Genomic DNA, 14,602 nt, shown 5'->3' with positions numbered 1-14,602 from the left:
ATATCCAAACAGTAAGGCAAAATGCTTTATTAGAGACAGGGTGTCACCTCATATTGACCAAAAGTATACCCATTATCAATTCTTAGATATCAATAATTTACTAATTATAAATAATTTGTAATTGGTAAATTAATAAAGAAAATTAGTCAAAAATACCAGGATAAACTGAGAAATTCACCATCACCATGACAGAAATTGATAGGTTAATTGGACAAAGTATCATTAATGAAAATATATGATGTGAGCAACACAATTACCAACCTTGACCCAAAGAACATATGGAGGAAACCTCTCTGGTCATTGGACCACTAGGTTAGAAATCAGTAACCAAAGATGACTAGAAAAATTCCTATGTTTGGAAATTTTAGAAACATATTTTGATAACTCATGGGTCCAAGAGAAAATTATGATGAAATCATAACATTTATAGAACTGAACCATAATAAATATGCTCTATGTCAAAACCCTGGTTTACAGCTAAAACTGTGCTTTTGAGGAAATTTAAATCCATACATATTTAAATTAGAACAGAAGAAAGGTCGAAAGGTAATGAGTTGACCATACAACTAAGTGGTTAAAAACAGAACAAGAAAATAATCCAAGAAGCTGGAAAGAACAATAAACGTAAGAGTAAAATGAATGAAATATAATATAAAGATTCAAAAGTAAGGAATAACAACATCAAGTTCTGACAAGTTTGATACTAAAATAAAACTTTGAATGAAATAGGAATGTACGTGTAGATAAAGCACAGACAAGAAGGATAATAAAAGAAAATGTTCTGAAACAACTTTCTGCTAATGCATTAGAAAACATAAACAAAATGGATGGAATTCCTAAAAAAAATAAAATTGACCATAAAGAAGGAGTCAATATGGTTAGTCCTATAATGATTCAAATTATTCAATCAATATTTAAAATACTTCCCTACTGAAAACTCCAGGTCCAGACAGTTTTATTTATAAGTGTTACTTCTTATTCAAGGAGTAGATAATTCCAATATTTCTCAAAATTTTATAGATTTTATAGGGAATATAAAAATAAAGAGTACTCTCCATCTTATTTATAGAGATGAATATAACTTTGATACTAAAGTCAAAAAAAGGATAGTATGAGAACAGAAAATAAAATCTTCTATATTGATATACATGCAAAATGCTAAAAAACTGACAGATAACATCTAAGTATTAAAAAACTTACATAAAAGCCAAGTTGAAACTAATTCAGGACTAGAAAGTTGGCTAATACTAAAAATTGTTCACGGCATTAACAGGTTCAAGGAGAAAAACAGCATGACCATCCCAGGAAAAGTACAAAAATAAAGTATTCGTGATACAAACTAACTTAGAGAAGAACTACCTTAACTTGTTTAAAAGTATCTATAAAATCTACAGAAAACATCATATCAAATGGTGAAATGTTAATCTTATTCATTCTTTAAAATCAGGAGCAAGATAGGGATGAAGTTATCCAAGCTCAAAACACCTATTCAACACTGTATTGGACAAGAGAAAGTGCGCTCATATAGAAGACACTAAAGGAGCAAACAAAACTCTCATTGTTTGCAGATAATATGATTCTCCAAACACAAAAGCCCAGAGAAACCAGAGGTGATGATCAGACACTGCATTTTGGCTGCTTGATAATTGGCCTCCATATAATTGAACTAGTAGAATTGACTTCCCATCCTGGGATAAAATAAATGGGTACCTCTACCTCACATGATATACAAAGTCAACTCCAGGTAATTAGAGACTTACATGTAAACAGGAGAATATTAAGTTTTTATAAGTACATTTAGGAGAATGTCTTTACCATTCAGGACAAGGAAGAAAAAAACTTTAAACAACTCATGAGAGAACATAAGCTACAAGAAAAATCAATACTTTATGTAAAATTAAGAACATCTGTTCATCATTTGACAGCATCAGGAAAAAAAGTAGCCACTAAAAAGAAAATATTCTTATATCTGACAGGATTAATTCAGAGTATACAAAGAACTGTAAGTTTAAAAAAAAAAAAAAAGACTACCATACAGTGAAAAGTATCTAGATAACAGAAACATAAATGGTCAACAAATATATGAAAAAGAAAAAAGAGCTTAATTTCACTATAATTATAGAAATGCAAATTAAAACCAAAATTAAATTTTAAGTTAAAAATGAACATGCAAATTAAAAAGTAAAATACAACTTGAAATTCACCAGATTTGCACAAATTAAAATACAGAACAATAACAAGGGTTGGCAAGTATGCAGATCAACAGATACAAATATAATGTTGAGGGAAAAAAAGTTGTAGATGTAGGAGTACAGTATGATGCCGTTATATAAAAGTTTAAGAAATTAAGAAGGTAAACCAGGTTTCCACATTGTATAGAAGCACATACATATGTATTCAAAGGATAAAGAAAACACATTCAATTCCAAACAGTGAATACCTAATGCAGAGGGGGCTTAAGAGAGAAGGAAAAGTCATCAGGTGACTTATCAGGTAGGTTTAATTATACTTTGAATCTTTAAATCTTAAGTTGTGGCTACACAGACAGACTTTCCTCCAAAACCACTTGTATGTCTAATTTATGATGAAAAATATACTGTACCTCAAAAATGGTTAAAAGAAAAAATTTTTATAAAGACTGACAAGAAATTCAAGAATAAGAAAAGTAAAACTAAGTATTAATTAAGCAAAAATATTTGGGGTTTTGGAGGTACTATCCTGACCTTTTGGGGTTAGAATTAAGAATCTAAAAAAAAGATTTTCAAATGTATTAAACAAGCTTCAAGAATTATACACATATAACGTAACAGCAAATAATTGTGAAAATGTCTGCAACTCAAACACTGCATCGTTTTAGGTATTTTTTCCCCTCCCTAAGTTTTGTGACTGCTCCACAAAGAATCTATTAAAAAAAATAGAGAATACCTACCGAAAGCAGGCTTCTTAAACTACAAATAGGCTTTTCATTTTCATTTTATTACAAATATTATTTTTAACCAACTTGAAAATTAACAAAATTTCATTGTGTTTTCACTAGTGTTAAAAGTGGTGCGCTTGGGAGTTTGAGATTTACAAATGTTAGTTAGCCACGATATATAAAAATAGATTTAAAAAAAAGTGGTGCATTGAGAATACTATCATTTACTCATTTCTCCAGGAAGCACATTTTTAGTACTTTCTGCATGGCTGACAGAAACAAGTATTACTAAGCATGCAAACATACAATATAGTCAAGAGGAGATGTAACTATAGTGTAACTAACTATAGAATAATCAGAACATTTTTCAGTGACACTTTACTGACCATTTACCTGCGGCAAAGGCAGTCACGATTCCCCTGAACTGGAGTCAAGAGGATCATAGGACTTGCATGTAGTAGTACAAGGGTCTCCTTATTAGCTAGCCCCTTCTTTCAGTTACTGTATTACTTCCCTTCACGGCTGTCAAGTAAAAGCAATGCTCTCTTATACCTAGTAATTTGGAATCCCTGATGTATTAAATATCCTCCACTTCTGTCAACTTCTTTGGTTTCTTTACCAGAAACCTTTATCTCAACCATATGAATTCAAAAGTTCATTTTTTACCTTTCTAGTCCAATGTGGCATCAAGTTAAGAATACCCCATATTGCTTTTTGTAACTTCCAAAAACCACTTAAGACAACACCAAAAAAAAAAAAAAATGACAAACAAAACAATAGAATCTCACTGTCATCAAGACTGCAAAAGCAATCTAACAGCAAGCACAGGAGTAAATAAAACTTATCAGGCCGATGTGGATAGACTGTGGGGAAACCCAAGGGACTAAATGGTACATTCTAGGTTTTCCTTATGAAAGAGAAAATTTACAGCAAAGGTAGGAAGACATTGTGTACCTTACCCACCACATGTATCCTCATAGGGTGCACCCAATGTAGAAACTCAAGGATAGTACCAAAAAAAAAAAAAAAAAAAAAAAACTTGTTGGGAGAGGCAATCCACTCACTATGTGCTCTTAGCTTCTTTGAAAGTTTTTTGGGTGTGCCAAGAATGAAAGGCCCAGTGACTCTCAGGGATGTGTTTTCAGAGAGCAACCAGGAGGGGTAAGACAAACTCTCCCACTAGGACAAAGAGCAGGCTTGCTTACTGCTTGCTAGAAAAGAGGTGGATTCTCTAATCTCAGTGTTCCTCAGCTGCACTTGCAGCATCTGTCCTGCCCAAATCGTATCACCTCCATGGGACTCGGGGTTGACAGCAAGAGCACACTGCTTGCTATGCTGTGAGTAATAATTTGTTACTGACCCAGGAATATCACATCATCTGCCACCATCCATTGAATAGTAGCAGGCTAGCTTATTAGTTTGAAAGTACGGTACAATAAAATCTCAGACTCAATAATTTTATCCTAGTTTGCTGATAAAGTACTGGCCAGGGAGTAGAGGCAGACTGCAAGAGACATGATATAATTTTAGAAGTGTTTCCAAACAAGCCACACTCTTTAGGAAGGATAGACTGTACAGGGGGAAAAACTTGTAAGTCAATAATACTTCTTCAGTTATTATGGGGTATCAAGAACCTGCAGTAGAAAAATATTAAGAGGAATAATGTGTTTTGTGAAAGATTCCTGGAAATAGGGAATTAGACTGGGAACTGCGTATTCCCCTGTGGATCAGAGAAGAGAATCTGGTCACTGCATGTGGCAAAGACAGCAGAGCCAGGGCAGTCCATTAACATCTGTTGATAAAGCCTTAGATTGGACAAAATTTGCTTCACAACCTATTCAAGATATTAAACCTAAGAATGGAAACATCAAATGGAAGTACAAGAGAAGACTGCCTCTAAGATCCAAAACAGCATTTCAGAACACTGACTCTATCCTCAGAATAATATAATAAATCAGAAACAGAAATTCATAGGAAAGCACAGCCTGAAATAAAAAGTATTTCAAGAAATGGGACAAAAAAATAAATCCTTTAAAAATATAATCAAATCAAACATACAACTAAAAGATATAGGAAAATTTCCTGAATTGTGTATAAGATGTGTAAGAATAATAATAATTTTTTCAAGTTCTAAGTAAAGTAAATTAAGAGATCTAAACCTAGCTATATGCTGGAGATATATATACACACACACACATACACAAACACATATATGTATTTCCATATATGTATTTGTTTTTTAACTAAAAGGATGGAGAAAAAATTATCTCACTGATAAAACCAATTGAAGCAAAAAATACAACCAGCTGAAACAAACAAAAAAAATAACAACAAAAAAGGAGATAGCAGTAAGTTCCCAAGAAACAGAAATTAGTCCTGGACTTCTGTTCAGTAACACAAATTCCAGAAGGCAACAGAACAACACACTTAGGATTCTCTGATAAACAGTTTTTACATCCAACATTTGTACCAATCAGGTGTCTTCATATTTAAAGCAATATAATAAAATTCTTTAAAATGCAATACGATGAAATATAGTTATGTTTTTCAATGTAATTTATGAAATATTCCAAATATCTAAAAATTGAGAAATTCTGAAAAGACAGGAAAATCTTGTGGCTGACACTGCAGCCAGGTAAAACATAGATGTATCATAAATTTTGGCAAAATCCTAGTTAAAGATAATATATACATATAAAATTATTTGTAAGGAGAATATCATTTATATTTACTATATATAAACACATATTTGCATATATAAATAGTATCATATATGTTCACACAGATTTTATATATATATTAAAATGACATCATACCAATGTAAATCACTAATATGTGAGTCACTATGAATGTAAAGTGTACAGTAGGACAAAAAAAGGAGCTAAACTCATTGTTCAAAAGGAGGAGACTTTGAAAAAATAATTTAAATTTAAAATTCTGGCTACTAGAAAAGCAAACTTTTATAAACTAAAAGGTACTTCCATAAATTAAAAGGTAAACTTAACCTTATGTAATATAAATATGATATATAGCTTTTAAAATACTCAGGGAAAATTCAGGGTAAAAAAAAATGTTCATAGAGGGGGGAAAAAAGAAAAAAAACAGAGAATCAAAAGGAAGAGCAAGGAAGTATGAAAGGCAGAACACACAGAATATAATGGCAGGAATAAAACCAACCATTGCCATTATCAAAAACAGAAAGCAATAGAATAAGCCATGCATTAAATGACACCTCATCAATTTATAAATGGTTTGTGGCAATGGCGGGGGGGGGAGACTGCTACCATTATAAGAACACATGCAATCTAATTTTAGAATTATTGAGGTGTAAAGAACTAAAAGAAACTGCAGAACCAAGGTAACGCTGATACTCACTGTATATGAAATACGCACCAAAAAATAAAGGAAGAGAGACTAGAGAGAAGAAACAAAACGTACAAAATAGGAAGACAAACACTAAATGCAATCTCTGGTCCCAATTCTAAATTCCCTGCTGAAAGCATGTGATTTTCTCAGGTTGGGACATGGATTCACCCTGCTCCAATTAATACAAACTTGGCTCCCAGAGCCAGGCCTCCATGAGGGTTGTGCTGAAGGTCATCCTGAGCCAGGCAATGGAGGTCAAAGGTATGTCACATTCTTTTCTTTCTCACACTCTTTGTGCCTTAATATTTTCAGATTTGTTAGATGTAATACTCTAATCTTCATGCTCTTCCTGAGCAAAGGTCATGCCTGACAATTCGTTCGTATTCTTTTCAGTTCCAACACAGAACAAAGCACAGAGTAACTAATGAATAAACACATCCTTAACTATATTCTTCCTCCTCCCCTCAACAGAATCCTTACAAAATAGTAAAACAGAAAACATGCACACACACATACACCCACCCGCACATACATACACACATTTTAAGCTCTGATTTGCACAGTCGTTAGAGTTCCAAAAAATCATACTGAATTGTTTTCTCAACTTACTTAATAAAATCTATGTCTAGTTTCTGAAATCCAAAATGACTATAAAATCAGTAATATATTTTTAAATCTTGGACTGGCTAGATGTGTGAACATGACACTTACAAGCAAACTGGAGTTTAGCTTCTCTGCTGACAATTGTTCCAAGTGAATTTGTTGCAAAACATTGATAACTTCCTGTATCCCAATTTCTGTTGGGGTTAATGACCACAAGATTTCCTCCGTTTAACTTGTAACGATACTCCATACTCAGGTTAATATCGCTTCCATTCAGCTGCCATCTGTAAAACAAATATCCAGGATTTTTCCCCTTTTCAGTATATTAAAAAATTTTTATCCATTTTAAACATCAGCTCTCTTATCAATGAAAGGCAACGAATATATCACTGAATTGTTACATAACTGAAGATCAAATATGCCCAAGTTTTTTTTAACAGAAACAAAAGGTTAAATTATACTAGAAAGCAGAACAGAAGAGCATCTAAAAGTTAAAGATTTTGTGAAGAGGTGAGAATAATTCAGTTTGTTCACTAGGGGAAAAATTAGGCTAGGTCTGTATAGGCGAAGTAGAAAATTGAGGTAATTATCTCATGCACTTCAGGCCAATCTCATATTGCCGATCAAGGTGAGAAAAACCTCATTTCTTTGATTTATCCAGACTGACTGAGCACATTTAATAAATTAATTGGCAAAGTGCTCAACTATCCATTTCAATTTGTCTGGGTAAATACCTGTCCCAGAGGCTCTCTCCACTCTTCCAAGCCATCACAGTGTTATTTCCTAAATGGTACACTGTGGTAAAAGACCCTAAATGCCACCTAGGGGGTCTGAAACAGTAAAGACACTAACCCCAGAGCCATATTTATCACTGGGAAGCCAAAATAAAAAGAAGAAAAAAAAAAAAAGAAAGCTGGTTTTTAAATGGAAAAATCAGAATATTTTTAATAGAAAGTACACCTGACATCAAAGTAGGTATCGCCTTTAAAAACTTATTAAATATCCCAAAATATCAAGAACACATCCACTGTATAAATCAAGCCAGCTACCTCCCAGAAGATTTGGTTTTTATATTAAAATTACACTGCTATCAGTTCTATAAACTTTAGGGTATTGTGACTTCTCTTTATAGTAAGTTTGAGAAAATGAGTAATAAAATGCCCATTTTATAGATGAGGATGTCAACTCTTCCCAAACTATTAATTGCTGGATCAGAAACAGTATCCATTTGAATTCTAGTCCAGAGATCTTTCATCCTGTCATGGGCCATATAAAAATTGTTGTATTCATATGTCAAATATTTAACCTGGAAATGGTATACACTGTGAAAGCATACAAAGAGAGGAAATGTGAGCATTATCACAAATGAAAGTGCGTAAAGTTAAATGAAATACTATACAGCTGTGAAAATGTATGAACTTTTGTAAACATGGAAAAATCTTGCCAATAATGATAAAAACATTTTTAAATGCAGTTTGATACCATGTATAAAAGTTTAAAACACATAAAGCAGTATTAGGAATGTATTAAACATCTTTTAAAATGTATGAAAATAAAAAAACCTCAAGTTTAAGAGACTTTAAAGCTCGCATGGAGAGGAAAGAGGGATACATTTTGGGGCAAACATTGGGAAATTTAGCTTTCTTGGTTTTATTAAAGTGAGTAGTGGGTATATGGATGTTCGTCATTATACTTGATTGTATGTTTACTTCATTTTCTATATTTGAAATAATGAATAACATAATTGTAATGACAGAGGCCACAGAAAACGAATAAATTTAGAAGTCCAGTTCCTATTGCTTAAAGTAATATTTTATCATTTGCTCATTTTCAAAATCAAGACTTTATTGAGTTTTTTCCATCTTCCCACACAAGTCTCCCAGGTCTAAAGCAACACTTCTTCTGAAAAACCAAAATAAAATTAAGAGGAAAAACTGGAGGCCTCATGTCTTTTCTTTTGAACTTAAAAGAGCAAAATTACAAAGAAATAGAAAAGGCTGTAACTGTTTTCTCACTTGGGGCAGATTTCAGCTATTGGTTTGATTTTGCTTTGTTTGTAGAGTAACCTTTTTTTGATCCTTCTCAGGGCAAGTGCATATTTGCATGTGCAGTTGAGGTCACTTTCTTCTGTTCAGACTTTAATCTTGCCCTTGGAGTTTGTTAAGTCAAAACATGAACACTTATTAAGACTCCTTCATCCTATTCCTGCTCAAATCCTAGAACTACAGAAGTTCACAAAAGGCAATGAAATCAAGGACAACTGTCCATCAACATCCTGTTTGAATACTCTGCACTCCTGATACACGAGGTGGTCTGCAGACCAAGATCATCCTCCTCATCATCTGAGAGTTCGCTGGGAATGCAGAATCCTGGGCTCTAGCCAAGATCTACTGAACCAGAATCAGCATCTTAAAATAGATCTGCAAGTGCTTAATATGCACATTTAAATTTGAGAAGAACTGGTCTATATACTATCCCCAAGAAGCAACCATAGAGGCATAGCAGATAAGAATTCCTTGCTCTTGACTTAGCATATTTTATATTCAACAATTAGAATTAGAAAAGTCAACCTACTTTCCTTCCTTCCTTCCTCCCTTCCTCTCTTCCTGCCTTCCTTGTGGGGAAAAAAAAATTTATTAAGTCCCTAAATGTCAAGCAATTTTCTAGGTTCTAAGGATATGGAGAAAAAGGTTCCTGCCTTCATGGACCTTACTTTTTTGTGGAGACATTTTTACTGTTTCCTAGGTCTTGTCTCTGCATCCTTGTCTAGTCTCCGGGTCCTAGCAGATCCTACCATGTAACAGCAGAATGAACAGAAATGAGATTCAGAACCAAGTGCTCCTTGGTGAGTGGGTTGGACTCATCTCTCACCAGCAGTGTGACCAGGGGCCAACTGTTTAACTCCTTTAGACCTAAGTTTTTAACATGCAAAATAAAGAGAATGCCATCTTTCCCACTGGGCTTTTCTATCAAGTTATTCAGACACTGTATGGAAAGCTTGCAGCTTGCAGCTTATGGCAGCCATCAAACAAATGGGTGAGCGCCACTGTTAGTGTGGGAAGAGACTCCATAAAGGCTGCAGACCTGTCTGCTTTGTTTTCCTTCCATCCTCTTCAAGTAGATGTTGGTTATACGTAACCTATTTGACTCAGTGCTTTTGGTCATCTCTCATGTGGAACGGACTGTGTCTTCCACAAATGGTCTGTCTGCATTTGTACCTGCCTGAGAAGTCAGTGGAACATGGGACGAGACACATGCTGGGCTTGATCTTCAAAGGATGAATCTGACAGTAATTCACAAGTGGGTGGATTGAATTTTTAAGCTGCAAAGGGTTTGTCAGTTACTAAGTGACTTAATGCTTGCCTGGGGGGAAAACACCTCTAAATGCAAAGGAGGAAAGATGCTGTGACTTTCACGTTCTTTTTGAATAGAAGACTCTCATGACAAAGGGTCCTTGTGGCTTTGTTACCTACAAAGAACAGTTCATATGGGAAGAAAAGATTTCAGTTCTGGAATCTGGAATGTTTATGGCCTGACAAGGCATGACTGATGGTTTCATTTGAAAATTCTGTTTTTGTATTTAACTGATGAATAATACAGGTACAATGGCTATCTGGAAAATTGTAAAGATAAATAAAAATATGGAGAAGCACTTCTTCTTGCCTATTTAATAGTTGGAGATATTTAAGAGACCATAAAGTATGTGGGAAAATCCCTTATTTCAGTAAGCATCTAAGATCTAAAAGCTTTCATCTCAAAGTTCTGACTGAAGACTCAAAAGTGGAAAAGATTTCTATCATGCATAAATGTTTCTTATTTCTTTTAGCTCAGTCTTTGTCATACAGACACAATCTCGAGATTATTTCACTATGCGAAGAAGCAAAAATTATTCTCTTTTACACTTGTCTGCTACACCAAAAGTATGAGAGCATTTGTTTTAGCAAACTCTTCAGAGCGAAGATACACTTGAGATACAGTGAAGAATGTTTTGTCAAAGCAATATAATTATTTCTCTCCTTCTTAACACTATTCATCATTAAATGGAACTCATCCCCAAGTGATATAAAATTTCTTAATATCTTACTAAATATTGATTGTTCTCCCTTTTGCTGAAAATACGTGAATTCAGAAGAGTTGTCTTGGTTTATACTCAGCAATGTGTAAGCAATATCTGGGCCTAAGCATCCAAACGTGATTTTACCCTGAGAAAAGTGTGTAGTTAAGCTCCTAATGCAAAATATTCATGTTTGGGCCTGATTTCTAAATATTTACAATATTTTCTTCAGTGTAAGAAATATTCAGGAAAACTGAAGGCACACACACATACTCCTTCCAGTAAATTTACAAATTAGACTAATTTCCTTTGCAGTAACTTGTAATCCCACTATTCAGAGTTCATGAACAGACTGCATAGTAGTATGACTGTGACATGAAAATGGCACATTCAGGTCATAAATTCAGGAAGCTTTTAGAAGTAGACACTGCCTTTTAGTTTTGCACATTTACAATCCTTTGTAAAAGTTACAGATGTCTACTCTTATGAAGAAATTCTGAAATTTTTGAGGAACTCTCATGTCTCAGGATGAAATCTTTTTGCAATATGGAAATTATTGAAAACTTCATAAAAGTAACATTTGCATACCCAAATTCCATTCCAAAAAGGCTTAATGCAGTGATCTGGAGCAAAAGACGACAGCCCTGTGGCTCTTGGGGCTACATACACCAGCATTTCAATCATATAACATTTACATTGCACTCTAGAAACAGACTAAGCTTGTAGCTTTAGGTTAGTGGTAAATGTCGCAAGATTAAGCGCCTCTGCATAATCACCATCTTCTAACACTCTTGAATGATCTTGTAAGTTCAGTGTCAGCTTTCAGTGTTCAAACGTTCATTCTACATGAATTAGGATTTGCTTTCAGAATCCCCAAGTGAGAAACGGTTCATTATTCACATTTTACAAGTCACATTCTCCAGCAATGAGCTCTCATCCTCTCTAACTGCTTGGTGTGGAGGCTATATGTGAATTGGTTTGTAGGCCAATAACTAGAGGATGGGGTGTAGGAAGCAGTCCTGGGCTGCTCAGCCTGCTGGGTGACCCGAGGCAGCAATCTGATCAATCCACTTCTAAACCTCCTTTACACCTTCTACAGAACAGGACACTGGTTTGAACCTCACTGGAGAGAGGCTAGGCAGGTAAAGTGACTGAGAAAAACAAGGCCAACCCCACCACAACAGAATGGTGAAGTCTATGGCAATTTTCCGCTAAAAAATTTGAATACAGTTTCTTTAAAATATTGTGCAGGCCCTCAGGTTAACAGTTTTTGAATCTTGAACAGAAAATATAAGGTGTCTGACATGAGAGATATTTCAACTGGTAGTTATTACTTCTAAATGATGAAAACTATCATTGTTTTCAATAATTAAGAGTATATGCATCACTGCCTTCCAATACAAAGAACAAACTCTGTATATGATTGTGTGTGTGTGTCTCTGGGTAAACACAAATTTATATAATAATGAGTTAAATCCATTTTAAAAGCCTATATCCTCAGTGTTGAAAGGTGCTTTTTAAAACATAAAAAGCATTGGATGATGACTGTTTCAATCACTGTTGAATTCCCACCATCAGCTATAATACAGGATGCATGGTAGGTACTCATAGAAGTTTCCTGAATAATTTTACTTTAGCCTCTAATCTAGCTATTATTAACCTCCATATAGTCATCCCTAACCCTAACCCCAACTCTCCATGTTATTAACAAGCGTCTCAAAGATGGGGAATAAATGCATAGATATTTTCATTTACCATACCAGCTATAATTTATCGACCATATTAGCTATTACTGGATATGATGATCTCTCACGCAAAACGGCACTACAATGGAATGAGAATAATGAAGATAAACATAGATATATCGTGTTGTCAGTATAATTAAGGCACCCAGTCCTAAACTGGTCTTCCACTAGAATTCTTTAACAAGGTTAGGGAGTGTCACCTTTTGAAGTTGAAACTAACAAAACTGAGTGACAATAAATTGAGTGACATCAGGTTGTCTCAAAATAATCCCAGGATGTAATTCACTTCATGGTTGATTGTACAAAGTTATTTTCCTTCAAGATAGCTAAAATCTGGTCAGGAAAATGGAAATATAAACAATATTCTGAAGAAAAACAAATGTCATGTGTTAGACTTTGATACAAAACCAAGCAAAAAGAACAAAATAATTTACTAAAATCTTAAGGGGGATGGGCCAGGGTTTGGAAAATATGCTCATACTAAATATTTGTTAAATCAATAGGCAATACTTTACTTGGGGTCTGACAGGAAAATTAGGAATTTAATCACAGAAGCAATTTGTGGTTTTAGATGCAGCTTTCAAGTTAATAAGCAAATACATTTGTGTTCAAATGCAATGTTTGTTAATATGTTTACTGAAGTGATGAGAATAATTGCAGCCCTTGAAAGAATGAATGTCTGAATTTGCATATTCAATACTTTATCCAAAAATAACTAGTTAGGCTTCAGCAATAATTGCTGAAGATACAAATGAGTTAAATTGTGATGCTATGTTTTTAGAAATCAAGTTTTTTTAATGTGTTTTATTACACAGATTCCCATTTTTCACTCACTGATGAATTTTAAGCATATATATTAAAAAAAAAAAAGCAACAGAGAATAGAGCTACACTGGCATTAAAAACAACTGTTCAGTTTACATTGTTATAGCCTAGTCCAGATTGATCTGTGATTGTCTCAAAATCATTCTGAGGAGCATCATAGAAGACGGCTACTATTTCTGCCTTCCCTGCACCCATTTTAGCTTTTTCTGGTACCGTCTTTCTCATCCTCCTTTGAACAGGGCACCCCTCCCAGGACCCAGGCCTGGCCACTGAGAACAGTCCATGTCTCAGGGCTTAGTGATTGGTTAAGAGCACAACTGTGACCCAATTTATTTATCTTGTGTCTGATCAGTATGTGTTCTCCTTCCTCCTTACCCCACTGCAAAAATATTAGAAGGACAACAACAACCAAAAGATGTTCATTTTTTTTAAACTGCCATCTTTAATATCTCAACTCTAACCTCCACATTTCACCTGGGTTTTGATTGCTGGCAGTATTCGCTATGTTTTCATTTCATGTTTTTCTGACACCATTTGGAGCTTTTGATGACATGAATAGGAAAGATGCCCTCTTTCTCCAGGTAATATTCTGGGGAGGATATAAGTGGACCTGGCATTCTAAGCAGTCATCTTTGTCACCTCAAGGGCAATCTGTCTTGAAATAAGAGCCAAAAAAGGGGACTCAATCCAAACTCAATAATATCTTATAGAATAAACTCTGGATCACTTCTGATCCCAAGATCCTTCATGACACTCCTGACTCCCGAATCATGATCTAATACCAGATTTCCTCTGTTTGATTTTCCCCTCTGTTAACTTCAGTCCATTTTTTTTTCATGTCACCAATTCAGCTTTCACTAAGCATTTAGCTTTTTGCTAAGCATTTTGAATGTATCCTTTATGGGACTTACATCTAACCAGGGCAGTCACGCCTCACTGTGAGAAGCATTCAGGAAGGTATGGGTGCAATGAGCAGTAAGTACATGGTTGGAGGACGGAACCAGCACTGAGAATACAAAGAAGCCTCTGGGAGAGACAGCAGTGCAGCCAAGTCTAAAATGCCCTGTAAGAGATGTTGTCTGCCTCTACTTGC

At 34.6% G+C, this 14,602-nt stretch overlaps 1 protein-coding gene across 3 annotated transcripts in view; it reads right to left on the bottom strand.

Annotated features, from left to right (window-relative positions):
• The window catches only part of CNTN3 (contactin 3), a 299,939-nt gene that overhangs the window by 180,988 nt on the left and 104,349 nt on the right, over positions 1-14,602 (bottom strand). For all 3 annotated transcript variants that reach the window (XM_045507068.2, XM_045507069.2, XM_010970589.3), the window contains exon 4: positions 6,995-7,170. In XM_045507068.2, the coding sequence (XP_045363024.1) occupies positions 6,995-7,170 (176 nt within the window). The remainder of the gene's footprint in view (positions 1-6,994; positions 7,171-14,602) is intronic.

Source organism: Camelus bactrianus, chromosome 17, assembly GCF_048773025.1.
Source record: "Camelus bactrianus isolate YW-2024 breed Bactrian camel chromosome 17, ASM4877302v1, whole genome shotgun sequence".
In the NCBI taxonomy this organism is placed as follows: domain Eukaryota; kingdom Metazoa; phylum Chordata; class Mammalia; order Artiodactyla; family Camelidae; genus Camelus; species Camelus bactrianus.
Note: the sequence above shows the minus strand (reverse complement) of the source record. Positions and strands in the feature narration are given on the sequence as shown.